Source organism: Prinia subflava, chromosome 3, assembly GCF_021018805.1.
Source record: "Prinia subflava isolate CZ2003 ecotype Zambia chromosome 3, Cam_Psub_1.2, whole genome shotgun sequence".
In the NCBI taxonomy this organism is placed as follows: Eukaryota; Metazoa; Chordata; class Aves; order Passeriformes; family Cisticolidae; genus Prinia; species Prinia subflava.
Genome location: NC_086249.1, coordinates 102,066,037 through 102,093,234, shown reverse-complemented (window position 1 = coordinate 102,093,234; position 27,198 = coordinate 102,066,037). Strand labels below are relative to the sequence as shown.

At 38.4% G+C, this 27,198-nt stretch overlaps 1 protein-coding gene across 1 annotated transcript in view; it reads left to right on the top strand.

The window, feature by feature from the left end:
* Positions 1-25,820, top strand: part of TRAPPC10 (trafficking protein particle complex subunit 10) — a 37,825-nt gene extending 12,005 nt beyond the window's left edge. The window contains exons 5-23 of the mRNA XM_063393090.1: positions 1,044-1,239; positions 2,328-2,439; positions 3,413-3,660; positions 5,448-5,594; positions 7,442-7,556; positions 8,057-8,133; positions 9,832-9,923; positions 11,075-11,215; positions 12,017-12,129; positions 13,236-13,750; positions 16,129-16,270; positions 17,514-17,672; positions 18,363-18,592; positions 19,410-19,510; positions 19,858-19,984; positions 20,665-20,835; positions 22,219-22,396; positions 22,778-22,972; positions 23,766-25,820. Coding sequence (XP_063249160.1) covers positions 1,044-1,239; positions 2,328-2,439; positions 3,413-3,660; positions 5,448-5,594; positions 7,442-7,556; positions 8,057-8,133; positions 9,832-9,923; positions 11,075-11,215; positions 12,017-12,129; positions 13,236-13,750; positions 16,129-16,270; positions 17,514-17,672; positions 18,363-18,592; positions 19,410-19,510; positions 19,858-19,984; positions 20,665-20,835; positions 22,219-22,396; positions 22,778-22,972; positions 23,766-24,004 — 3,298 coding nt within the window. The 3' untranslated portion in view covers positions 24,005-25,820. The remainder of the gene's footprint in view (positions 1-1,043; positions 1,240-2,327; positions 2,440-3,412; positions 3,661-5,447; positions 5,595-7,441; positions 7,557-8,056; positions 8,134-9,831; positions 9,924-11,074; positions 11,216-12,016; positions 12,130-13,235; positions 13,751-16,128; positions 16,271-17,513; positions 17,673-18,362; positions 18,593-19,409; positions 19,511-19,857; positions 19,985-20,664; positions 20,836-22,218; positions 22,397-22,777; positions 22,973-23,765) is intronic.
* Positions 25,821-27,198: the final 1,378 nt, after the last annotated feature.

Below are 27,198 nucleotides of genomic sequence, written 5' to 3'. Positions count from 1 at the left end.
GGCTAAGAGAGGTTTAAGGGGAACAGTGTGATGATAATCAGCTTTTAGACCTTCAGGGGTTTTTGTTTACTTGGGTGCTTGCAAAAATCTTACCAGAGTTACAGGTAGTGGGAGTGAGGTGAGTAGGGAATATGAAGCCAATAGGGCTTGTTTTATGCCATTGTACTTTCTGCTGTTCACCTAATCACCTTTCCCCTCTGAAATAATTGACATAAGGCCAGAGGTTTTTATTCTAAGGAAATAGTAATGAATGTATAAAACTGGTTTTGCTTTCATTAAAGCCAAGAAAATAGGATTTTCCAACCAGAAATAGTGTTTTACTTGGATGAGAGATTTCCCGGTCTTTACAGATATCATTAGTTTTTTGGATGTTAATAAATTGTGATAGAACAACTGAGGAAGAAAGATGCGCTGAAAAAGTTGATTTATTTGTGAATTAATGGGACTTATTTATTTTCTGAGAAGAGCAGAGGAAGTTTTAGCACATAGGATATGTAAAACCAGACTGAGATACTTCAAGAATCTATTATGGTTGATTATTTCAAATGAGTTAGGAAAAGCTGACTATATGTGATCTACTAGATCCTGATTTGTATTTTGTATAATCTTCACCAGGAGTAGCTATATTTGCTGTTCTGCTCATTTGTATTGCTAGGCAGACTTTTCTTTTCTGGGATAGCTACAGCATTACTTATATTTAAGTAGTTAGAATAATGTATCCATTATTTGCTTCAAAAAAAGAAGCTTTAGAGTATTCATTCTGGGTAAAACATTTAACTCCTCTCATAAACTATATCACATGAAAAAGGTTTTTAAAAGCTACCAAGCCTCAACCAAAAAAAAAACCAAAACCCCAACATAGCTGCATCCAAACAAACAAACATAACCCTCAACCTTGTTTTTTTTCCCTCTGATTAATGTGGAATTAAAAACTAAATATTGTTCCATCTGAGTTTGTCAGGATTGCACAGTATTCAGCTGGGCATTTATATGTGAATTATGTGTTTTCCTCCTCAAATACAGTTTTATCAATCTCTTTACAGATGTGTGGTACTTTCTGACCCTTTGAAAGACTCTTCCCGTTCTCAGGAATCTTGGAATGCCTTCCTGACCAAACTCAGGACATTGCTTCTCATGTCCTTTACCAAAAACTTAGGCAAGTTTGAAGATGACATGAGAACTCTGAGAGAGAAAAGGACTGAGCCAGGGTGGAGCTTCTGCGAGTATTTCATGGTCCAGGTAAGAGTCTCTTGATACTGAAGAAAATACTTGAGTACTAGTTTTAAAAATGCTGCTTTTTTGTTGTGGTTGGATTTCTGGTACTTTTAATGTTCTGGTCGTTCTTTGAGGGCTGAGGCAGGAATTATGGAGACTGGATTAAAAACAGCATTTTTGGATCCTGTCTGCAGCAGGTTTGAGTTACCTTTTAGTACAGTTGATGCTGTAATACAGTTTCCTGCTGTTAAAAAAGCAGAATCTCTTCAGGCTTTTCAAAGTTTTATGAACCTCAATTGAAGCAAACAAATTGCATCTAAAGAGTGTTTTAGTAATTGATCTTGAATTTGGGGTAAATGTCCCATTACTGTGCATATACACTAAAACCTGCAATTGGTATTTAATATGAATGCTGCTGTTTTCTTTGTTTAGTTTGTTATCAGTGTTTGTAGAGGTGATGTTTAGAAAAGTGACTATTTTGAAGTAATCCATATAGAGAGTGCCATGAATTCTGGTTTTTATGTAGTTATAAATACAATTTTTTTAGCTGCTTTAGAGGAAAGCAAGAATTTCTTGTGTGATAAAAATTAAAGATCTTGATTACTTTGGAATTTTCTGGTCCCTGTACAGTGCTGATCTCTACTCCACCAAATCCTCATGTCTCCTTTGCATGTGCTGTCTCTTGCATAGGATATATCTCATTTTGAGGCCTTTTCTACTTAGCAGTTTGTACAAAAAACACTTTTATGATGTGCTGTAATTGATGCCTTCACGGTATAAACAGAAGGGAAATCATCAGTACTATTATGGGAGATGAGTCTTCAGCATTTATTCATTTATTTATTTCAATTCAGGCTTTTAATAGATCTGTGAGCAATATCTTGTAGTGAATTAGGATCTAGATACACATCAGAATTTACTGGCAGAGCTGTATGACTTAATCTCCTTTTGTGAACCTCCCTGGGTTGGGAAGAACTCTGCTCCAATGGCAGTTTTTTCTATATATGTGAAATGAAAATAAGAAAAAGTAGCTCTTGGAGCTATGTGGATGGATGAGGGCAAACATGAATAATGTCAATAACGTGTTCCCTGTATTGCTTGTGTGCCAAAAGGAGGAGCTGGCCTTTGTCTTTGAGATGCTGCAGCAGTTTGAGGATGCCCTGGTGCAGTATGATGAGCTGGATGCCTTGTTCTCTCAGTATGTTGTCAACTTTGGGGCTGGTGGTAAGTGTCTGCAAATGTGAAATAAATGTTGAGTGCATGAATTCAGCCCTGTGCTTTGGGCAGTCGCAGGGAGGCTGCACCAGGCAGTTTGTGCTCTTGTTTTATGCTGTGTGCAAACACAAGTGTCCATCAGTGACCAAAATTTTGTTTCTCTTCTCTGAAGCTTAGAAGCAATTTTTAATGAAAACCTGTGTTTTGCTCTAATGGGGTGATGGTTACAAGCAGAGCCCTGAACTGTGAAATGACACAAGTATTGATCTGGCTGAGATACAGCTGCTGTTTTTACAGCTCACTGTTAGGTTTTTCAGTAAAGAGCTTCCTGGAAAAGTGCATTCAGTGTTGCCTCAAATTACACAAGATGTTTGGTAATCACTGCAAAACTTAATAGAAATAGGTGCTTAATCTGCACCACAGAAGATTTAACTTCATTTTCGAGAAAAATTACTGTGCAAGAAGTATCAAATGGCTTTAAACTGTTTTAATGAGCTAAAGCACATGCTGTTATATAACAGCTTTAATCAGATATGTTTTATGAATCTAGTGGAAATATAGTTCAGGAGTAATTGCAGCAAAACAGATCTGTGCTGACTGAACCCAATGCAGTTCCTTGAAGTGGGGGCACATCCATCCATGAACCTGAGTAAGGAATACTTGAGCAGATAAAGCTTGTTTGTTTTGAACTTCAGGTAGGCTTAATTGCTAATAAATAAATTGCAAGCTGGTTGCCACTGTACTGATAACAAACATACAATTAAGACAAAATGCCTGTGGGAATTGACTGTGAAACTCAGTTATCTCTCTGTGGAAGTTCTGGTGGTTTTTCGGTTTGCTTTTTGAAGTTAAGACATAAAGTCATTTATCCATGTGATAAACTTGGGAAGGGCTAAGGCAGATCACAGCCTCTGGAGGGAGGATGTAGAGGCTTTCCTAGAAAGCAGTGGTTGGTTCTCAGATATTAACTTTGTTTCCTTAGATGGTGCAAACTGGCTGACGTTTTTCTGCCAGCCTGTGAGGAGCTGGAATGGTTTAATTCTGCGGAAGCCCATCGACATGGAGAAGAGAGAGCTGATTCAGAACCAGGAGGCCACGCTGCTGGACCTGCGCAGTTACCTGTTCTCCCGGCAGTGCACGCTGCTCATCTTCCTGCAGAGGCCATGGGAGGTTTCCCAGCGAGCACTGGAGCTTCTTCACAACTGTGTGCAGGAGCTCAAGCTGCTGGAAGTGAGTCAGAGTCATCTGTTCCATGATGTGAATCATTTCATCCAGTGATGAGCTAAGGAGGTGTTTCAAGTGTAGCTGTTGGTGACCAGCATTCAATAAGCACTGGCTGGGAGTTAGCAAAGTGATGCTGTAATAACAATTGTGCTGCAGCTGATTGTGTCATCATGAGGATGTCTTTGGCAAGAAATTTGGAGACATCACATCTGGGAACCAAATCTGTTTAGTTAAAGTGTTTTAATCTTCACCTGGAAAGTTATTCTCTAAACTGGTAGTCATTTGCCTGCTTCTTTCATGGATTTATTACCAATCTGTTGAACTGTGGTTCTCATCATTTAAATCTATAGCAGTGGTGTATTGAAGGAAATAAGGCAGAGTGGTTATTATGCTGTTATGCAGGCTAATCCTCTGTAACAAAAACAAGAGATTATTTCTGAATATCACTTTGTGGCTTACCCATGTCCTCATCCCATGGGTGCTCTGTTAGTTTTATCTGTGCCATTACAACAGCAGCTGCCAACTTTTGCCTGTCTGACATTGTGGTAGTAAGTTCCATCTGTTCATCTGCATTTAAAAACTGCAAATCTGCTTCAGATGCTTTGTTGACACCTTCATGTGTTCTCAAACTAATGTGTAATTCCCACAGATAGTATGATTTGTGTGTGCATTTTGTGGTGTTTGGGGTTTTTTTTTAATTTCCAAGTGTAGCCTTCTAGATCTCTGAAGGCACTTCCTACAGTTCCCCTTCTGCTGCACTCAGGTCTATCCTGTGCCCCCAGTGTTTGGAGTTTTCCTCTGCACTCTTATTTCTGCTTTTCCTGTCTTGCTGTGGTGATCCAAAATGAATGCAGTGTCCTGAGTGTGAGTCAGTGACACTTAATTGTGCATAGCTTGTACTCACCCCTGTTGTGATCCTTTTTCTTCGTGCAGGCAAACTTCTTACCATGGCTTGACACCACAGAACACACAGCAGAAATCTAAACTCCTCTGTTCTTAGGATCTTTGTATTCCTGAAAATTCTGTCAGAATTCACATCTTTATTATTTCTTTAAGTTCATTGTGCTCATACTTTGGACTTTCCTATCCCATTTGCCACCTAGTTTATTATGGGGTTTAGGACTTTTATAGTCTTTCTGAAAGGAACATTTTTGCATGGGTTATAAACAGGGTTTTGAAACACCATTATTGTGTCTATATTCTGTGTCTTTAGTTATGCTCACCTTTATCTTAATTCTCAAAATTATTCTGCAATCAGACTCTTGTATTTCTCCCTCTTTCTCTTTTTGTGTTTCTTTGTTTTCATCTCCATTTTTTAATTAATTGTCCATGACAGATGTCTTATCCTTGGATGAATAAGCTTATTTTTGTGAAGGAATCTTAGAGATTAATTTGTTTTTTCCAGGTTTTTAGCACTTTTTTATATTTTTCATTTCAGTCTCAATTAGAAATGATCTCTCCTTAGGAAAGCAGTAGACTATTTACAGAATTTTTCCCAACTTTGTTTTCCTTAAGCTGAGTTTTCAGACTTTTGAAATTTTCCAAGATGTATTAGTCTCCCTTTCCTTCTTGTGCATCTTGATGAGTGTATCAAATCTAGTTAATATGTTTTAACAACTAATATATGTAAATTATTCAGGAAGCAGCAAGAGTTGGGCTGTGATTTGTGTATTCTTGCAGTAATTTCTTCCAAGAAGTTTTGCTGTGTTGTGTCAAGAAAAGTATTTTTGCTGAAGTATTTTCTCATCTGATGATGCTTTATTTCCCAGTTAATTTTATCTGTTCATATCCAGGTCTCAGTTCCTCCTGGAGCTTTGGATTGCTGGGTGTTTTTGAGTTGCTTGGAAGTCTTACAGAGAATAGAAGGCTGCTGTGATAGGGCTCAAATAGATGCAAATGTTTCCCACACAGTTGGCCTGTGGAGCTATGCCACGGAGAAGGTGAGTGGATGATTTGTTGGGCTGGTGGTATTACAATGTTGAAATAGAATATTTGTTTCCCTGGAACAGATTTTGTTCTTTTTGTTGTGGAATTTAACATTGGGTTCTGTGCACTGTCTTGAGTCTAGTCTAGATGAGACATCCATGTTTATATTGACTTTTTCACTGTCACTTGAAGTCTGGGAATTACAAGGGTTTGTCCTCCTCTTTTTCTGTTTCCTCCTTTCCTCATCACTAATTTGATAATTAATCACTACTTTGATTAAACTCTAGAACAAGCTGAGAGGGAGAGCATGGGAATTACAAATACAGCAGAAAAAATGCCCAGATTTGGATGCATTTACCATTAGAAACAGAGATGACAGCAGTCTGTTTACACAGGTCACTATTTCTGTTTCATGTTAGCACAGCAGTAGTAGACCCCTGCCTTCATCGAAGGTGTTACCCTTGGTGGCTTGTGAAAGACAGATAATTTCATTTTTCAGTCACCAGCCTTTACCATAACTGTTCTGAAGGGACCTTTTCAGTTTGGTTAAACTGCTTCCCTAACTTTTCAAGTTCCAGTTACTCTGTTTCTGTGAAAGAGGTGATGTTTGAGGTTGCTACTGCTTTCCACAGTTGAAAAACATTTTAGAGCTCCAGAAACTACTGAAATAGTCTACTGTGGTATTAGTGGATGTTTTTGAAGACCAGCATCTTTGGAAGACTCATCCTCTTGTTTGCATAGCCTGTAGAATATTTGCTATTTATTTTAATCATAGTTTGCTCATGTTTCAGTAGACTTAATAATCCTCTAATTGAGCCTTTGAGGTCTTTGTTTTATTACAAAAGCAGGGAAATAAAATTTCACCTTGAAGAGTTATTGCTAAAGAAAAAAAAAGAGGGGGATGGAGATCAGAATAAAGGAAGCAAAGAATTGTTTAAAATGGAATTGATGCATCAGATTCTTCCCATGCTCCTTTGATGTTTCTATGGAAGATGAGTTCCAAAGTGAGCTGGAAATGTTCTTCCCTTCCATCATTTTTCTGACACAAAGGGTAAAGGGAAGAATTTTAGGATAATGAGTAGCAATAAGGTGGAACTGACTCAATGAAGAAATTTAGCAACTAGTGACAAAATTAAGTGGAGTTTAAAATAATTTTTTAAAAAAGGTTAATATTCATCCCCATTTTTTATGGTGTGGAGTAATGTGACAAGCTGTGACCTTTATTCTTTTGTGGGCTTACCTTTATAGCTGATGGAGTTTTTAAGTAAATTACCCAAATAGCCAATAGATAAGAGCTTCTTTAAGACAATATTCTGGGTGTTGAGCCACCAGCTGCTGTCTAGAAGGGGTTTTATGATAGTTAACTGTATTAACACTGTTAGCTGTGCTAATCTCTTTTTCAGGAAGGTTTTCACCTGAATACAACACTTCAGGGGAATTTGCAAGCTGCCTAATCCCTGTACTGCAGACTTGCCTGCTTTTCTTGATTATGCAGTTTTCAAAAACACAGACAGCTATTAGAAATAATCTTTGGTCATAACTGCTGAGCATCTCAAGCTTTGTTTGTGTTTGTGTTGAAAGCCAGGAGGATTTACTCAGATTAGGTGTTGTGCATGTAGGGATCTGTGTGTGTAGGCACATGTTCCAATATCTGAGTCAGTAACTCACATGCAATTGAATTCCTTAAGAAGTTACTTCATACTGTGAGAATAACAGTATAAATTATTATTATAAATCAATTTTGAGATCCTATAAGCAGCATAATATGAAAGCAATGAAAACAGAACGATGTAATAGAACAAGAGGAGTTTTGTATTGATTTTATAGCCCATTGAGAGCAAGCATCTGGCTTCTCTTACAGCTGAAATCCCTGGGTTACCTGTGTGGACTTGTGTCAGAGAAGGGACCCAATTCAGAAGACCTGAACAGGACTGTGGATCTGCTAGCAGGGCTGGGAGCAGAACGCCCTGAAACAGGTACTGGAATGGTGGAATTCTAGGAATGGTGGAATTCCTTCCAGAAGCTGACATTGTCTCAAATAATATAGAAATACATCAGTAATAAAAATTTGCAAGTATCTTTACATATTCACACATACATTGATAGAACTTTATCAAGTTGTTTCAATCTCTATTTAGTATTTCAAATTACCAATGCATCTCTCTACTGTTGCAAGGATAGGTTTTTCCATCAATGCTCCACTTACCAGCATTTAGGTCAATGGTCTTGAACAGCACTGGATTTGAATTAAGATCTTAATGCTTTCATGCAAGTATTTAAAATAAAATTATTAGAAAAACAAATGGAGCATCCTTGATTGCATGCAAATAGATAACCTGCACCTGGAGCTACAAAGTGATATTAGTTTTTAGTTTTCTCTCCACATTTTGCTGGAGAAAAAGCAGGGATGGATTGTGGGGGGGATGCTGTTCTCAGAATGTGTTTGTGACACCTCTTGTCCTGCTTTTTTCCAAAGCCAATGCATCACAGAGCCCTTACAAGAAACTCAAAGAGGCCTTATCATCTGTAGAAGCTTTTGAAAAACACTACTTAGTAAGTATGATTTATGCTTATTTATATTAGTTTTCTGTGTTTACACTGTAGATTAAATAGAGCCAGAGTTTTCAAACCTGAGGAGACACACTGAGAACATAAATCTGTATTTCCATATTTTGGTATCAGAGGTTATTTCTTGCACACTGAGCACAATAAGGTTGATTTGTTTAACAGCTGGAAACCTGTAGGGGCCCCAACTTTCAAACATTTGCATTAACTTTAATATTTACAGTTATGAGCTGGAGGTTATTATCTGTGGGTATGTATACTTAGATATTAAAAAAGCCAATGTCATGGCTGTCATGTTCTGTTATCCCAAATTCAGAATTAACTGACTCTTTCCCAGAAGAATATTGATATGTGAATTCAGCTTCCTTTTTTTAAAATGGTTTGGGCTTGCATTTTGCAATGAGTAATACATGATGAAAGTTATACTGTTGATTTTTTTTTAATATATAAACTGTGGGACATCTGTGGATAATAGGGTTGTACCTGGCCCAGACTGATGCACAGTGAGGATTCTGATATTGTGCATCTTTATTTCCTGGCAGCTCCCCTACTGAGGAGCTAATGTAATGATTTCAGGTTTTTTTGTTTTGCTGATTTTGTTTTTCAAATAGAAGATTGTTAAATAAAAGAATAAACTCTTGACTGGCACAAGAATGTGTTTGGTTTTTTCGAGGGCTTGATTTGACAGTTTTTGTTGGGTTGTTTTGTTGTTTTTTCTGAAATAATTTTCCTTTAAAATTTCTGGGTTTGTTTTGACTTCTGTACTTCATTTATTTATAGGGCTAGTTATGTAGCTGGATCAGAATTAAAATCTTAAGAGTTGCCAGCTTCTCTTACCTGTTCAGTTCCAACTTGCACCTGAAGATCTCTGCTAAGCTCTGCAGTAGCTTCCTAAATTTAAGAAACTAAGGGGGATCTGCAGTGTTTGCCAGAGGAATTGCCATTTCTCTTTGTATTTATGCCTACACTTTCATATAATGGAAAATCAGATTTCAGATACACTCTAAAAGATGTTTTTCTGTGTAGTTGTCGTGTAAATATATACATTTTATGTATACCCATATTTAATCTTGTCCTGTATTCAGTGGACAAGAACACAGGATTAGTTAAAACTTACAGATACAGTTCAGATAATTTATTTACATTTTAAAAAAATCTTCTCAGTTGAAACCATTCCCCTTTGTTCTGTCATGATGTGATGTATTTTTTATATTTTTACATATCTGGCCTGAGGTTATGATGGGCTTTGGAAAGAAGTTGGGTGGTTGAGCACAGGGTGTGTGTTGTGACTGCTAATTTTGTGAGAAAGGTTTGCTGCTGTTATTAAAGCTGAGGGCAAGGGGGGGAAATGTGACCCTTGGACACTGTGCCTGCATTGGAGATTAAGCTTAAGGATGAGGGATAAACTTCAATTTAGGAATGCAAGCAGAATTCCTTTAAGGCACTCTTGTGAAAATAATTATTCTGATTATAACTTAACATTCACAGGTCTGGGATATGACCAGCTGCAGGAGGAGTGAAGGTGACCTGGTACAAACTGCTGTGTATTTTGTGCTCGGGGCAAATCTGACTCATTCTGGGCATTTTGTTGCAGTAACTTAGTCACTGGCTATGAGTTTATTTGAAATAACCATACAGCTGCCAAAAATACATAAAGCTTATAATGGTTTCTTTTCTTTTGAACAGGATCTGTCCCATGCCACCATTGAAATGTACACAAATATTGGAAGAATTCGCTCAGCTAAGCTTGTGGGAAAGGACTTGGCAGAGTTTTATATGTAAATGACTCTTTAAAATGTCTTAAATGCATTGCCTTTCAAAAGTTTGACTGTTATCCCTGAGGAAGATACGCTGTAATTAAACAAGATTTTTTTAAAGTATTTTTAAATGTAAACAAACCCTATTTCAGACTCTATTTCAGAAAAAAAAAAAGGAAACTAGCAATGTCTTTCATCAAACCTTAATTCTCACCTCATGATTTTGTACTCTTGCGTTTAACAGTTCTATGGTCTTTAGCTTGATCCTTTCTTCTTCTGGGAAGAAAAGGGTGGGAGAGCTAACTGTAAACTCTGAAACAAGTCAGAAGCCTCCTTAGGAAACAGGCTACAGTAAATGCAGTTGTTATCTTAACTACATATATAGACTGCATCTATCTAAAAAAAAGTCAGAAAACATGTCTGTGGAGAGAATACATTTCATATTTGAGATTATCATTGTAAAGTGATTGTCTCCCCTTCTGTGAAATAGTGATTTTATTCCTGATTTCCAAATGTATTTTTTGGTTTTATCCCCGCTATTCAAATCCACTGAGAAAACCTCCTGTATTTTTCAGTGTCATTTTGTTTTTCTTATTTAGAAGAGTTTGGGAGTCATAAGTGGTTTTTCTTGGAAAAGATGTTGGGGCGTGCTTCCTACTGATACTCACTTAAGCAGTTTGATCTCCACATTGCAACAGATTCTCCTAAATTAACTTAAATTTTCACCAGAGGGACTAATCTTAGGTTTAAAGACTGCCATGGAACTGCTGTATGGTGATAAAATTTTCACTGACGTATTCTTGTGCTTTAAAAATTTTGAGTAAGCAAATTTTAGTTAACTGTCAGAAGCTTTAGGTGGCTTTTGTTTCATTTGTGGGAGGTTCCTTCACCTCATTTGCTCTGACTTGGGCTAGATCTGCATATGGAGCCTTTCATTAACATAGAGTAATGACATTAATTGCCGTTCTACTTGCTTAAGTGAATTGCAATAAAGGCAGGCCCATATGTTGATCTGTTACCAGAAAATTAAAGATCATAACAGTTCACTGCAGTTTGTGCTGCATTTACTTGCAGTGTTCCTCCCCCATCAGCACTTTGAGAAAAGATTTAGAGAGTTTTCATGGCTGCCAAGGTTCTTACATTGCTCTGTGCTCATTTTTCCATTTTCCAAGGAGGAAGAAAGGTCCCCAGAAGGCAGAGGTGTATCTTCAAGGAGCACTGAAAACTTACCTTGCTGAGGGCTGGGCACTGCTGGTCACACACACGAGGAAGCAGCTGGCTGAGTGTCAGAAGCAGCTTGGGCAGATAGAAAAGTATCCTCTGAGAAGAGTCAGGACAGGAGAAAATGGTGCTTGGGGTTGTTTTTCTGACATTGCTCTAACTTTTATATAACAGCAGAGAGTGCCAGACATTCTGAGCCTGAGCTGAGACAGCTGAGTTAGTTGATACCACAGAGTGTATTTTGATTTTTTGTTGGTTCGTGTGCTTTTAGAACAAGACATACATACATTATACATGTCAGCCTCCTTTGCAAATTCTCACATCACTTTTAAACACTCCTAAATTTTTCTGCTTCAGTGCAAATGCTCATAAGGAATCTGAGCCACTAATACTGCATTCCTAGCTAAATAATCAAGTGATCATTTATATCCCTAGCAGTTAAAATTTTAAAGAATGTCTTATCACTTAGGGATGCTGTAACAGCTGGCACATTCTCAGTGAGGTAAATTGGAATATAATAAAATACTCAATATTATTTAGTGCTAAATGTTGGCCAGTGTGATGCAAGACACTGTGTCTTTAACTTGCACACTGCATGGATTTTTGTCAAGTAATGAATTTTCTATGCTCATGAATCTTTTTAGATGAGGCAAGATTGAACTGGTTAATAATGGATCATATTTTTAATAGGTCTGCTACAGAAATATTGAGATTCTGCAATACTCTCAGGTGATGGTAAATCTTCCATTGTTTCTTTTCTCGTGAAAAAGTGCAGTGATGATAGCAGTAGGTCTTGTCTCTAAAGATCAGAAAAGCAGTACTTGAATGTCATGTTTTCAGTCAAATTTCTGATTGTTGTGGGTTTTTACCTCCTGTTTCCTTAACTTCATTAGTTATCTCCAAACAAGCAGCCTTTTAGCCAGTGATAATCACTTAACAGAAGAGGAACGCAAAAAATTTTGCCAAGAAATATTAGATTTTACCAATCAGCAAGCAGAGAACCAAGGTAAGTCTTAAAACTTAAGCTACTCCAATTTGGTTGTTCCCTAAAGGTAGATGGGAAGGCTTTTTGTGATTGGGTTCATTATTTTGTGTATAATTTCTGAACTTGTGTTTTCCAAAAGATTTATAAATCTACACTAATTAAGAATAGTTAAAGATGAAAGGGTGATTAACATTTTCATCCTGAATACTGCAAAGTCTTTGTTTTTCTTCAGTTAATTTTCTCTGCTTTAATAGCCCATAATTTATTGTGTGCTGGGTTTTTTCAATTCCTAACCTATCTTTGTGTCTCACTGCCACTGTAAGTGGCTGCTCTGTGATGGAATATCCTGGATTTTGATGTTAGATCTGTGCCCATCCACTTGCAGCTTATTATTTTGTCCATCCCATTTCCTCTCCTTATTCTTCATGCTGCTTCAGTAATATCTTCTTGTCAGATATTAATCATGATTCAGATTCATATGGAATACTTTCTGTAGATTTGAAGACTGCTTGTTTTTGTGCAGAGATTTTTTCTTAATGATTAGATGTACCATAAGTAATATGTTACTTTAGACTTGATTCTTAATTAATTTTAGGTACTGACTTAGGGTTGTTTTTGAAATGTAGAAAAGAGAATGAAAACCCCTTGCACAGCAGAGCTGCTGGCTCAAGGCACCAACCTGATTATTAGTGTCTTAAACTTTTACAAGCTCTGGGAAATTGGTCACTTAATGCTACTGTGTTCTGAATAAAGAATTAAGATTATAATATAATTATAATAATTAATAAGTAAATATTTATTAAATTAATAAATTAATTAAATAATAATTATTTATTAAAAAATAAAGAAATGTTCAACTTCTGCTTGGACAAGCTCTCTTAATTCAGTTGTTTTTAATAGCCTGGAAATGGAAATTGTAGTCTAAGTAACTGTTGGAAAACAAATCTGAGCATCTTTTAACTCTCATGCAAGATAAAGAATTGGAAAGCATTGATTTGTTATGAAATGATTCATTGTTGAAAAGTTGTCGATCCATTTAATTCTAGGGATTGAATTTTTAAGAGAAAAATTTTGCTCATCTCCAGCAGCACTGGAGAATAATAAAATCTCTGGTTTTATCTTTCCAGGTCAAAAGGTTCTATTGCCTATGCACTCCTTTGCCCAGCTGAAAACTCTGCATTTTGACCCTCCAAATGCAGTTGTCCACGTGGGTGGGAAGCTTTCCATCGAGCTGACTCTGCTGAGCCAAATGCCCATCCCCGTCCAGGTGGAGCAGGTGGCCATCCACGTCCACTTCAGCGTCGAAAAGAACAGCTACAGGAAAACAGCCGAGTGGCTCACCAAGCACAAAACCTCCAACGGCGTCATCAGCTTCCCCAGCGAGGCCACGGGCTTGCCCTCATCCAGGAGCAGCCTGCCAGCCCTGGAGCTGTGCGAGATGTACGAGAGGAGCCCCTCGGACAACGCGCTGAACACGGCGGGGATCATCTGCAGGAACGCGCACATGCTGCTGCGCCGGCAGGACAGCAGCGGCTCCCTGGACGCGCCCGCCGCGCTCGCCCTGGACGACGGCGCGCACGTGCTGAGGTGCACCAACGTGACCCTGCACCCAGGGGACAACAAAATAACCTTCAACATTCAGGTACGTGATTGTAGCACTCGTGACAGAAAGGCAGAAACGCTGGCTGAGGGAGGAAGAGTGTGGTGCTGCTGGTGGCGCTTGTGTTGCCTCCTATTACACTTGGAGCATCCATTCCCCTTGCAGCTCTTTGCTGCTCTGTGCCATCATTGAAAGGATGCTGAAACATACTGATGACTCTTCTACTTGAAATATTTCAGTCAGCCGTCCTAAACTTATTTTAAATTAAATGTTTTTTAAACATTTTGACTATTGTTGCCAAAAATTAAACTGATACATCCATATGCAATATAATTTACTGCTCATGAAATCCGCTGGCGCTGTTGAGGAAATTTAGAATAACATCTAAAAGATTTGATGTGAATTCTTTTTCTAGCCCTTCAGTAAATGATTGTGTGGGTAAATTTGGTTGACAGCCTTTTTTTCTCAGTAGAGGGTGGTAGAATAATTTTTCACTGGGGGGATGTAGTAAACCTACCTGCAAGAAGTACAGATCAGCTACAAGTGTTTGAATTTAGAAGATGTTAGAATTAAGATTGTCCCCATTAGTTATCAACTTACTAACTTGACTAACTAGTTATCTTATAATCTGTGGAATGGCAATTCAGTCATTTGAACTACCTACTGACCTCATTTCTGAGGTTTCTCATCCTTTCAAAGGATTGGGATTTGGACCAGAGGCCTTGGTGGCTGGAAATGCCGTATTCTGTTAACTGAATTCACATGTATGTAAAAGTGGATTTCAGATGATGGAGCATTACTGGAAGAAAGCTCTTAGGGCCTGCACTGAACTGGCATTTGGGGTTAGTGGGATCAGGATGCAATTGGGAACACCAGGAGAAGAGATGGATGAAAAGCTACATAGAGCTCTGCCTTGAATTTCCCTGGCTCTGCTGACCTGGTGAATCTGCTGAATCTGGTGACCACAGGAGGATGGACAGCCTTACTTTTATAACTTTGCTATTTTCCCAACCTTCCTTTCAAGAAAAGAACTTTGCATGGGAAGACTGCTCAGTGAGAATCCCACAATATAGTTATTTAAGGCATGATTTACCTGTCCTTAAAGGCAAAATCTGAACACGTTATAATTTTAACAGTGTTTTATTAAATAAAACAAAGAAAAGTTCTCTAGATTCGAGCTGCGGTATTTACAAAATATTTACTAAAGAATCCACTATCATTGTAGCAATGCAGTGTGTCACTTCTACTGGATTACACAGCTGGCCAGAGGACAGAAACTGCTGACAGCTTGTTTTCTGAATTTTCTTAAAGTAATGCTTAATTGCTCCACTTCTGCAGGAAGAGGAATGACTGTGCTTCTGTGACCTTACACTGATGATTGGCATTATTTATGCTGATAGCAAACTTCCAATTTTTTCCAACTCTTAAATGAGATCAGAAAGCATTGTCTAAGTTCTTTAGACCAATATTCCCATCCCATGTTAAGATTTAAAGTATGTGTATGTTATGTATTACTTTAGTCATGCTTTTCTGTTTTTTTTAGGGCTAAAATATAGTGACTTTAATGTCAGAATGCATAATATTGAATTTCAGTCTGGGTTTGCCATGTAAATAACTGCATGAGGTTTGACTGTTGAGTTGGTACAGCTTTCCTCCATAAACTGTAGACTTAATTAATTGTACCCAGCATTGGTATTTATGTATTACACTTGGAAAGTGGCACATGAAAAAAAGAAAACACTTCCCATTCCATAGCAGTCCCCAAGAGCAAATAGAACCACAAATAAATATACCAGAAGGTGTTACAGATTTGCTTTTGTGTTTAATCTTATCAAGAAATATCCAGAATCCCATTACTCAGGGCAGGGGAAGAGTTGGAAATTAAATATGTATGTGTTACTTTGTTGTAAACATTGACTCAGGGTGTGTGGTGGGGAGTGTGTGAAATCAATAGTTAGAGCTGAAAGCTGTGCCTTATATAAATGCTGTAGGACTTTATCATTGTTTTTGTGAATTAGCCAAATAAGCACAGGTATTGTTTAGTACTTAATGTTTTTTTCATGGATGTTGCACTTTGAGGGGGAACCAACCAAAAAACAAGGCAAAACACACCCCAAAGTAACAAACTGACAGCATAGCTACTACATTAGTTATCCTCATTACTAGTTCTTGTTAATTGTGGTGTTTTCTCTTGAATCAGCACTCTGGAGCTTCTGTCTTAGTGGGGCAAAAGGTGCTCCTTTGTGCAAATCTTGTCATTTACTCAGAAAACTTGAGTTTTCTGAAATCTGCAGTTTCAATTTACAAACCCAAAGTACCTAATAAAAATGAGATGGAAACATGCTGTTCTTTAGTAGAGGGCTCGCTCTAGAAGTATCTTCTCAAACTTAAAGAACCCATTTGAATGTTTTTCTTCCAAGGCCAAAGAACCTGGGACATACACGCTCAGGCAGCTGTGCACTTCAGTGGGAAAGGTGCAGTTTGTCCTTCTGCACATCTACCCCATCGTGCAGTACGATGTGTACTCCCAGGAGCCCCAGCTCAAAGTGGAGCCCATGACTGGTAGGTACAGTGCCTGTGCTGTGGCTGCTTTGATGATTCCTCTTGTGCTCCTGTGGGACTGGAGAAAGTGTTTCATGGCTTCAGTGTTACTCAGTGTGCCCTGCTCTGCACTGTGAGTCTAAAATACAGCCTTGATTTTTAAATTATCCATCATAATGTCCTGGCAGTGATGGCTGGTTTTGAACAACTGATTCCAGTGCTTGGCTCTGGACACATAGTGTCACTTCTGGACATTGATTTAAACATGGTGTCACTGAAATATCAGGTGTGGTTTGAGCTGCCACACTGACTAGAAGTGAATATTTACATTTGTAGTTGACCAAGCTCCTTGTTGGTTGTGATCACAAGATCAATCAGGCTGGGAAAGACCTCTGGGATTGAGTCCAACCTATGGCCAAACACCACTTTGTCACCCAGAGCATGGCACTGAGTGCCACATCCAATCTTCCCTTCAAACACCTCCAGGGCAGTGACCACCTTCCTGGCAGCCTGTTCCAATGTGTATTCTCCCTTTCTGTGAAGAAATTCCTCCTAACTTAACGCTAGAGTCCCTTCGATATTTACAAGAAATAAGTAAGAAATGAGATTCTTTACTAGAGAAGATAACAAACTTGTTAAAAATGAATACTGAATGCCTCCATTGGTTTCAGGGACAGCTGAACAGTAATTGTTGTAGTGTTTATTCGAGTGTATAAATGGAAGTTAATAGTGATTTGTTTTCAGGCTCTTGAGTGTGGCAGCTGAGGAGTTAGTAGGAATTTTGTGCTGGCATTCCAGGTTGCAGTGTGTGGCAAAGGAAGGACAGACTTATTGAGCATAAATCAAACTGGGGACCCCTGTGAAACTGATAGCTGTGATTCTGTGTGCACACTGGCCTTCTTGTGCTGATCATGTAAATACAGCATGTGGGTATGACTGGGATCACAGGTGCTAAAATACAAAGCTGTCTGCAACCTGGAGAGCTTTAAAAGCTTAATAAATTCCTTGTGGTTATTGTATTTCACTGAAATCTGTGCTAGAGAGACAGCTCATCTAAGCCATCCAAGATGCAGTGGGTTTGGGTTCTCAGGCTGAAACAAGTGGTTTCCCCACCAGTTGTGTCTGCGCTGGGTTTAATGTGTCCCATAACACCGAAACTCTCCACCTGTAAATTACCCAGTGTGTGACCAAGTGTCTGCTAACAAGCCTCAGTGCATTGTAACCCTGTGCTGGAATCTGTTACCAATCCCTCTGTGTCCTTCAGAAAGCCTCTTGGCTGGCATTCCCCAGAAGGTGAAGTTCACAGTGACCACGGGTCACTACGCCATGAAGAGCGGGGACGCTCTGCAGCTCAGCAACGCCGACGCCATGCCCGTCCTGTGCCACCCCGAGAGCAAGGCTGTCATCTACTCCAACACCAGGGGTGAGCCACACACTGAAAATTAATAATCTTTACAGGCTGGCAAGTTCAGTCATCCTCATACTCTTTATTTATTTGTTGTTTCTTTCTTCTTACAAAGCAGCCTGTACTTACGTACACTGACATTGTTTGTCAATAGTCATTATTAAGAACAATGTTATTAAGAACAATTAACAACAACTGAATACTTCAGTGCAAGAAAGTCTCAAATTTTCACCCTCAAAATAGTAGTATGAATTTTGACAAACATAGCTGGACACTTCCACTGATGAAATCCAGAAGGCATATGAAACTACTGCATGTGTGTGTGTCCAAGGTTGCTTGAAGTGAAATTATGAGACTGAACAAGGTGCTTTCACTTTATAAAAACTTCAACAAGTGTCATGTGATGGGCTAAAGTAGCTCTTAAGCTGGTTTGAAGTTTGTTGTTAAATTGCCCTCTCAGTTCTTTCCTGAACATTAGAAAGAGCCTTTTATTACGTGGAATGTGGTGGTTACCTTCCTGCAGTTAAAGAAGGATAGATCCTGAGAAGTTAAATATTTAGCATGTGCAGATTATAGCTGGTTTGAAGAGGTTACTGTGGAGTTTTTAACATGGTTTCTCATTGCTGTTTCTGCAAACATTGCTGGGAAGTGGTTATGGTACCACATATTTTTCTGATTTTCTTTTTTTCCCATTCTACACGTCAATAGAAAAGATCTCCGAGTCATCTTTAAGGATTCAGTCTTCTGAGAAGATCACAAGCATCAGCCTGCCAGTGGCTCCTGCTTACCATGTGATTGAATTTGAACTAGAAGTCATGTATTTGCCATCAGCCACAGAATCTGCAGTGCAGAAGGAAAATACTTCAAATAAAGAAAATCACAGAAAAAACAAGGAGAAGCAGAAACAGGACAACTGCATGGCTACTGTTGACCAAAAAGTAAGATGTAGCTTGACTTTTTTATTATGAAATGTGTTTGATCACAGGGGTAAACACTTCACAAAACAGAAGTGGTGGTGAGGGGGATCTTGCTTGTTTGGAACTTACTTTCCTTCAAAAGACATACATGCAGAAATCATACTGAATGTTAAAATGTAAAGAAGTTGTAAATATAAGCAGAAATATACACTGTGGTTAATAATACGTCAACTGTTCCCCTGGTTGAAACACTAACTTCTAGTGTTTTGACACAGTTTATAAAGCATGGAGAGTACCTGTGTCTTTGTGAAAGACATGGTGGTCTTTTAATTCCAGCTTCTGATTCATGGGAAAGATGAAGTCAAGTGTGCTGCTTCAAATTAAAACAAGTATACATTAAATGCATTTTTTAAATATTTTGAGCTTGTATTTAATATATTAAATTAATATAAAGACATTTAAATACTAGATCTTATAGTAATTTATTTGATATTGACCTTAATCAGGATTTTGTACTAAGATGTCATTGGGGTCCTTTTATGTTTTTTTTCTTTTATTCCCCTTCCTTTACTTATGGTCTTTAGAACTGGCTGTATCCGTTCTTAGAGGAAGAGCTGCTTTGAGATTTCATATCCCACCTATAGTCAAACAAAAACTTGTATTTTTTCAGATTAGTTTTTATGTACTGATTTTTTAAACATTTTTATTTCTTCCCCTCCTAGATGCATTAGATATAGACCCTTGATGAGAAAGGTTTCGCTTAGAAAGGAGGAGAAAGGCAAAATCATTGCTCCAAAGACCATTGCAAATCAGAATTGTGTTCCTTTTTTTCCTTTAGGTGACCATTGATTGTCCTTGGTCGATTTACTCCACTATTATTGCATTAACATTCTGCATACCCTTTAATGCCAAGCATTCCCTGTTGTCAGCTGGCAAACGGTAATGTACTCATTATTTATTGATTGTTTCTTTCTTCTTACAAAGTGTGGAGCTGGGGTTTCATAACTCATATTTATAGCAGCCTTTTTTTTTAACATATGAGTTGGGCTTTTACTCTCTTCCCCCTGGAAGCTTGTGTGTTTCCTCTCGTGTTCTTTCATGACAACACAACAAATTTGTGGTTTTGGAAATAAGACCACAGGATGAACCCAGTTAAAATGTTTCTGTGTAGTTCTTTGCCTTTGTTTAATATGAAAGAGGATGTTTTACAGCCTTGTTTTATGGACATGGACTCTTCCATTGTAGCTCTTCAGTTCTCATTGACAAAACTGTGTTGCATTTTTCAGGAAATATGTGCAAGTCTGCGTACAGAATTTGTCAGAACTCTGTTTCCAGCTTTCAGACTACAGCCTAAAAAATTCTGCTGAGTGTACAGATTTGCAGCTGGTACCTCTCAACCCTGCATCTCAACAGGTAAAATTCACTTGCTGGTTTATTCCATTTATTCATCTTACGGTTGCAGTTTGTCATTGGGTTTTAGGAAAAAAAAATCAGGTAGAAACGTTTTTCCAACTAAATACAGCTGTAAACAAGTTCAATTGCAGAACAGTTTCTTACCATGGAATTATAGAAAGGTTTGGGTTGGAAGGGGATTTGAAGATGATCAAGTTCCAAGCTCCTGGCCAGGCACACCTTCCACTAGATCAGGATGCTCAGATCCCCATTCAGCTTGGTCTTGAACATTTCCAGGGATGGGGCATCCACAAGTTCCCTGGGCAGCCCTGAAGTTTCTTTCAGCCTTGTCTGAACATATTAAATTGTTCATTCATGTTGCTTAGAAAAAGTGTATAAGAATATACTAATAATTTTATTACATTTGATTTTTGGTTAAAGTATTTTCAAAAATGAAATTGAACTTCACTGAATGTGAAGTGTTCATTCTGACAGTGAAGTGGATCTTTCCTTTTAAAAAGATGTGTGTTGTGAAAAAAGATTCACTGTTAGTCATTTTATTGCATATTTCCCTGAGGATTTATTGGGTTTGTTTCTATCAACTGTACCAAATGTCAGAACAGACAAACATATGCATGTGTGCATTTCCTCTTCTACCCCAGAGGAAGGAAGCAGCTAACACTCTAAACATTCTCTTTCAGGTCGTGTACAGTAAGCAATCAATATTCTTTGTATGGGAATTGAAGTGGACAAAAGAGCTTCCTCTCTCCTTGCAGTGCCTGTTTTCAGTCAGCTTTTGTCCAGCTACCTCTGAAGAACAGTCTCTTACCTTGAAGCCGTTCACTTACGAATTCCAAGTGGAAAATTTTTTTGTAAGTACTCTTCTAAGTATAGGGTAGCATATCTTAACTGAATATGGTTCCCTAATAAGTGAAAAGGGAAGATCAAGAAATATATCAGAAAAATTCTGTTTATATCATGAGGTACTTACCTAGAATCATTGGAAAGTCACTTTGTGAGTGACAGAACTGCAGCTTGATGTGATTTACTGGAATCAAATCCTTGCCACAGAAATGTGGTGAGGGCAGTAGCATTTGTGCTTAGTTGGGTTCCATTTTTGTACTGTTTTCACCTTCCTGGGTTGGTGCCATGGAGATTGTCTGCAGCTTACTGAGCTGCTTTGTCCCTGCTGGCTTAAGATTGTGCTCTCCAAAGCAAATTGCAATTTCCAAAACGTCTTTGCTATTGAAAGCATCTGAGTAGTTTTTTGCAGTGCTTGAGATGGGCTCGTTTAATGAAATATTTAGGGTTTTCTAGGCCATTATCTGAAATGTTTCTTTTTCTCCTTTATGGACAAACTTTTTATTCCTTTGATCAGCTAGGAAGCTCATAGACTAGGTAGAATTCCTTTAATAGGAACTTTTATCAGCATTATTTAATCTCATCTCTAAACTCAGTATTACCCTTTGTGATGCTTGGGTAAAAAGCAGTATCATGAGAAAACTCTTGTTTTTTAAATCCTTTTGTCTGTTTTCAGTGTTTCTTACCTGCTTGTTGCAAACTGGCATTGAGCAACATTTCAGATGTTTGTTTGCTACTGGCATGTAACAAGCATTTTTGGCACCTCTATCAGCATCTCTCTGGAGTTTTTAAAGACAACTACCAGTGTGAAACTATGGGGGTTTTCTGGTAGAAATTTAATTTTGTAGGAATTAAAAATCAGATTTTTGATGTGGGCACTGTTATTCCAGGGACTATGACAGGAAGAGGGGTGAAGTAGTTCTGTATTACTCAGAATCTGAATGATATGTCTGTAAAGGGAAAAGCTAAGAAAATGATAGAAAATTGTTTAAATAATAAGATTGGTGTCTATTTAAGAGCATTGAAAGGCTGTGTTAAAGTACAGAAGTGAAGGAAAAAATTATATTTTTGCCGCTGGTATCAAAAATAGATTGAATCAAATTTGATTAGACCTAGTGGAAGGTGTCCCTGCCCCTGCAGGTGGGTTGGAACCAGCTGATCTTTAAAGTTCCTACTATTGCACAGCATTCCAGGATTCCATGTTCTGTGATTTTCTTAAACTGAGCAAGACAATGAAGTGAACATTACTTATTAAGTGATTCTTGCATTAAGGAGATTTAACAGGATGTGTCTGTGACGTGTAAAGTTGGTACTGTACCCATTGTCCAGTTCAATTTAAACATAGATAAAACACTCCTTTTTTCTTGATAACAGCACTGTTTTCTTCCTGACAGACATTGTACCATGTGAAAAGTGAAATCTTCCCACCCCTGGATGCAGAGTACTGTAGAACAGGCTCCCTCTGCTCCTTAGAGGTGTCCATCACCCGGCTTGTTGAGCTCTCCGAGGTTGACAGAGATGAAGCATTAACAGAATCAGATGGATATTGCACAACAAAACTTATGTATGAAGGTAAGAGTATTTTTTTTGATAAATTTCCCCCTAATTTTTTCTTGACAGTGACATCTGCCAGACTTGCTATGGCATAAATTCCTTTGTTATGAGTACAGCTGCTTAGTAAAGCAGTTTTCATTTTGCTAGACTGGGAATCTTTTATTTTCTCCTCAGTAATCTGCCTCCCTGTGGAATAGAAATGTTCTTCAGACTGGATGGATACATGCTTGAGGCCCAGCTATGGTCCCTTCTGTGGAGGGCTATTTTTTTACATTTTCTTCACACATAAAAGCTGTTGGGCTTTTAGAAATGCAGATTTTCAAAGTGCTCTAAAACTGTCCCGAGGGTTCTCCATTTTTCACAGAAGATCTTTATAGTGTTTTCTCTTTATTCTTGCAGTTGTTGACAACAGTAGTAACTGGGCAGTGTGTGGAAAAAGCTCTGGAGTGATTTCTATGCCTGTAGCACCTCGAGCAACTCACAAAGTCCACATGGAAGTGATGCCACTGTTTGCTGGGCATCTGCCTTTCCCTGATGTCAGATTGTTTAAATACCTCCCTCACCATTCTGCTCACTCCATGCAGCTTGATGCTGGTAAGGCCATTTTGACCACGGGGCTGCTTTCAGGAATTACTCTCCTTTTGCTGTGTTCTTGTGTAAAGAGAAAAGCAAAGCAAGAAATATAGAATATAGACTTGGTCATATATAGACGAGGTACTCACAGGGGTCTTTGCTACCTTAACTCACACTCCTAAATTGAAACTTGCTGTAATGGGAACTTTAAATTTGGGTTGCCACCTAAATCTCTGAGGAGGAATAATAAATGCATTGGTCTCTTACACTTCCTTTAAAGAGTAGTATGCAAATCAGTATTCTGGATTTAAATCAAATGAAAACTGTTTGATAACCCTCTAATTCTGCAGTTCCATTTTCTCTAAATTATATGTGTCTTCATTAGCTTTGAAATTTTTTCCCAGTTTTCAAGGGATTGAATGTGAAATAAAAGGTCTGCTGAAAATTTGGGGCATTAGATTAGATGCAGAGTTTAAATTACCATGTAGAGTATTTTTCTGTACTGATGAGTAGTCGCAGAGCTGCAGTGAGAATTCACACATAGAAGCAACACAGCTTTTGTCAATGGAGCTGCTGGTGTGCATCCTTCTAGCTTGTGACAGATGTGAGGTTATGCTATTGAAGTTTTCCTTTAAAACCAATATAATTCACTCTGTTACATCTGGTGCTGGCCAAAAGTGTGCACAGACTGTTACCTCAGCAGAGATGATCAATAACTGTGACCATGTATTACTCTGACTGTCAGAGCTCTGAAATGACCTTGTGGAGTTAATTGGTAGAATAAAATCTTCTGTGTTTGTTTGTTTCCAAACAGATAGCTGGATTGAGAACGATAACGTGTCTGTGGACAAGACTGTGGACGAGCAGGCTGACAGCAGCAGCATCAGGAGCAGGGGGAGCCTGCATTCCACGGCCAGCGGGGAGCACAAGGGGCTGCCCATGCCCCGCCTCCAGCCCTTCTCCCCGGGCCAGGTCTTCAACAGCAGCACTGGCATGCAAATCCTTGTCATTCCCAGCAAGGACGACCACGTTCTGGAGGTCAACGTGACGTGACAGCTCGGAAAGGAGACCAGGAGCCCGTCAGGAACTGGATCTGAAAGCACTTTATGGGATAATGACCTGCTCAGTCTGCAACATTCACTCCAAGGAGACCTGTGGCACTCGGCGTGTACTGGCCATGGAAGCACCAGACAATTGTATCAATTTCAATGTACAGTGAGGCTTGTGTCAGCTAGTTTATATTGCCACTTTAGTATGTTTTGTGTCAGCTATTGGGTTTTCTCCCTGCAGTCACATCCCTGCATCACAACAACCAACAAAGGGCAACAAAAAGCAAAAAAATCCAAATCTTTGGACCACTTCTTTATTTTTGTCCGGCAGCTGAGAGATTTGTTTCATGCTTCCTACATATTTTAGAATGTAGAGTTGGATGATATAATTATCCAAATCTTGAATTTTTATGTAATGATTTACAGGCTTTTCCACACACGTGCCAGAAACATAACAGAGCATAAAACAACACATTCACTGGTGTAACAGTTGCTTTTCTGGTTTGGTTTTATTTTGTTTGTTTGTTTGATCATTGTTAATTCCTGCCATTGCAATTTTATATTAAACTTCCATCATTTGCATACTTAGATGCATGGAAGAGCTACTGCTATAAACAATCTTAACTGAACAAAATTCCTTAATTTTCTGAGGCTTTCTCCTTCACAGAGTAGACACTGTGATGTCACATATTATATGATTTTTTTTTTGATGGGGGGTGGGCTTTGGGTTATCCTCTTGCATATTTCTTACCAAAGAAAGATATTGATAGAATTTAATAATAAATTATTTGGCTTATTGAGTTCCCAGATTAATTTCTTTTATTACCATTTCCAAGTGGCTTGGTTTGCTGCCCCAATTTTTAAGTTGGGGCAAAAATTTCAGTATGATGTGATACTTGAACAGTCAACCTTTCATCATAAAGGCTTAGTGTAATTATTACTGATTAGAGGCCAGACTTGTGCATTCATGATGAAAGAAGGAGGTTGGTTTGATACAGGAAAGCTTGCAGATGTAGAATAATCGTGAAGCAAAGTTAAAACATGTAACTTAAAGAATTTCATTATTTATATCTGAAATGTAAATACAAAAAATGTAAAAAAAAAAAAAAAGTGTAATTTTTGTGAATGTTGCAAATTCACCTGTGACTGGAAAAATTACAACTTCTTCTGATGTCCTGCTTCTGATATTGAAACTTGTGCATTTAATGTGAGAATGACCTTTTCTACTTGCAGATCTATAATGGTGCGTTGTCAACAGACTCCACAGAGGAAACAGTCCCACGTCCAATGCTTGTCAGCAAAACTAAAGTGAGGAGCTGCTCATTAGACAAATTCATTGTTATTATTTTCTTTTCTTCTGCTAAACTACAAAGGGGAAATAAAAAACAAACCCTCTTTCCCAAAAGAACCACAAGTAAGTTGAAAAATAAATAGGCACTGGTCTAAACATTTTACTTTTATTTTTTATTTAAAAATTCTAAATAGATGTATAAAGTAGACCTGCTAGCTGAAAATGTTCTTATTATGCATCTTCTTTCTGTGAAGGAATGCCCTTTCTCTGTGGAAATCATACCATTTTATTTTGGATAAAACCCAAAGCATCATTTAGTGCGAATGACTGCTGGGATTCTTTGACTGGAAAAGGTAACAAGTTAGTGACTTTGACACTGCAGGTATTATTAATTCCATTTTCATGGTTTGCTATTAAATCATTTTTCACATTGTTCTGTAATATACTGTTAGATTAAACACATTGTACTAAGATTGTTTAATGAAATTGTAAGCGTTACAGTTCTAAATATACATGTTTTAAAAAGAAATCAGCTTCTCCACTGCTGTGAGTTCTCTTTGGTCTGGAGGAGTGATTGTTTCATCTGTTTTAACCGAAGGTGCTTTTGTGTGCAAAAATCAGATTTATTACCTGGTGTGCAATTACACACTCAAGGGAGATATTATTTATTTAATTCAGAGTTGCACAAGCCTGGAAGCTCCACAGTGTTCCACAAATCCAGCACACCCCTCCAGACTTTTCCTGCTGTTACTTAACACAGAAATTCGGTGTTGGCAACCTCCCAGGTACAGGCCCTCTATTATGAATGGTTAATAATTTTCACACAGGGTGTGTAATCCCAGGTGAATTCTGTGCATCCTCCAGGGAAGGATCTTCACCTGGGCAGGGTGTTTTTGCCCTGTAGGTCTGACTTCTAGTATTATAATGGAGATAGTTCTGTTATAGGATACCTGGACCTGAGTCTTTTGTCAAGTTAGCAACATCTACATAAGACATAAATTCATATCTTGATTTACTGCCTCCTTAAAGCTTGTTAGTTCCAGGATATCCATTACTAAGGGATGTTGCTCTCTGTACCACTGATTAATTCTTGCTGATTAGGTTTGAAAGTATACAAAGATCAACCATCAAAGAACATCCTGACTTCACTGAATTTTGATGTATTCCACATTTTGCAACACTGCTTTAACACCTGTGAGTGATTATCCAAGGACACAGCTAGAGGAGCATAGACAGTAAGGATTTAATGGATTGCTATGCCTCAAACACCAATAACCATTCAAAGGGAAATACAAAAGGAAATACAAAATCTTTCTGGAGCCAGTTTTGCTGTTCAGGTCCATGGTGGCCACACAACCCCCAGACTGAGACCACCAAGGACCCCAAAGCAGCCCGTGACACCCTTTGGAACTGCCTCAGCAGGTGTTGCATGCTCCAATCTTGCATCAGACATGAAGAATTCCCTTCCTGGGGAGGCATCTGGGTGTTCCAATGCTGATCTGAATGTACATAACTCGAGGAACTTCTTGTTCTGTGGGTCCCAGCCCCAAAGGATCGAGACTGTGACCGTATCTCTGACCAAGGGACATCAAAATGACAACACTCAAGTCTCATCACTAGATCCATGGGTGGTGGTATGTTTCCACTGCCTACTCTTACCCGTTCCTTCCCTTTCTTTTCCTTATGTATTTTCTTTGTGATGTTTTTACACTTTTATTGAAAATAATCAAACCAGCCACCAACATCCTTTCCACTGCAATTAAACCGCTTTAAAGTAAACCTCCCATATCTATACACTGGGCATTCAGTGTTGTTCACTCTAATTATAGAATCACAGAACATTCAGGTTCGGAGGGACCTCTGGAGATTCCCCCAGTCCAACCCCCTGCCAAGGCAGGGCCACCCAG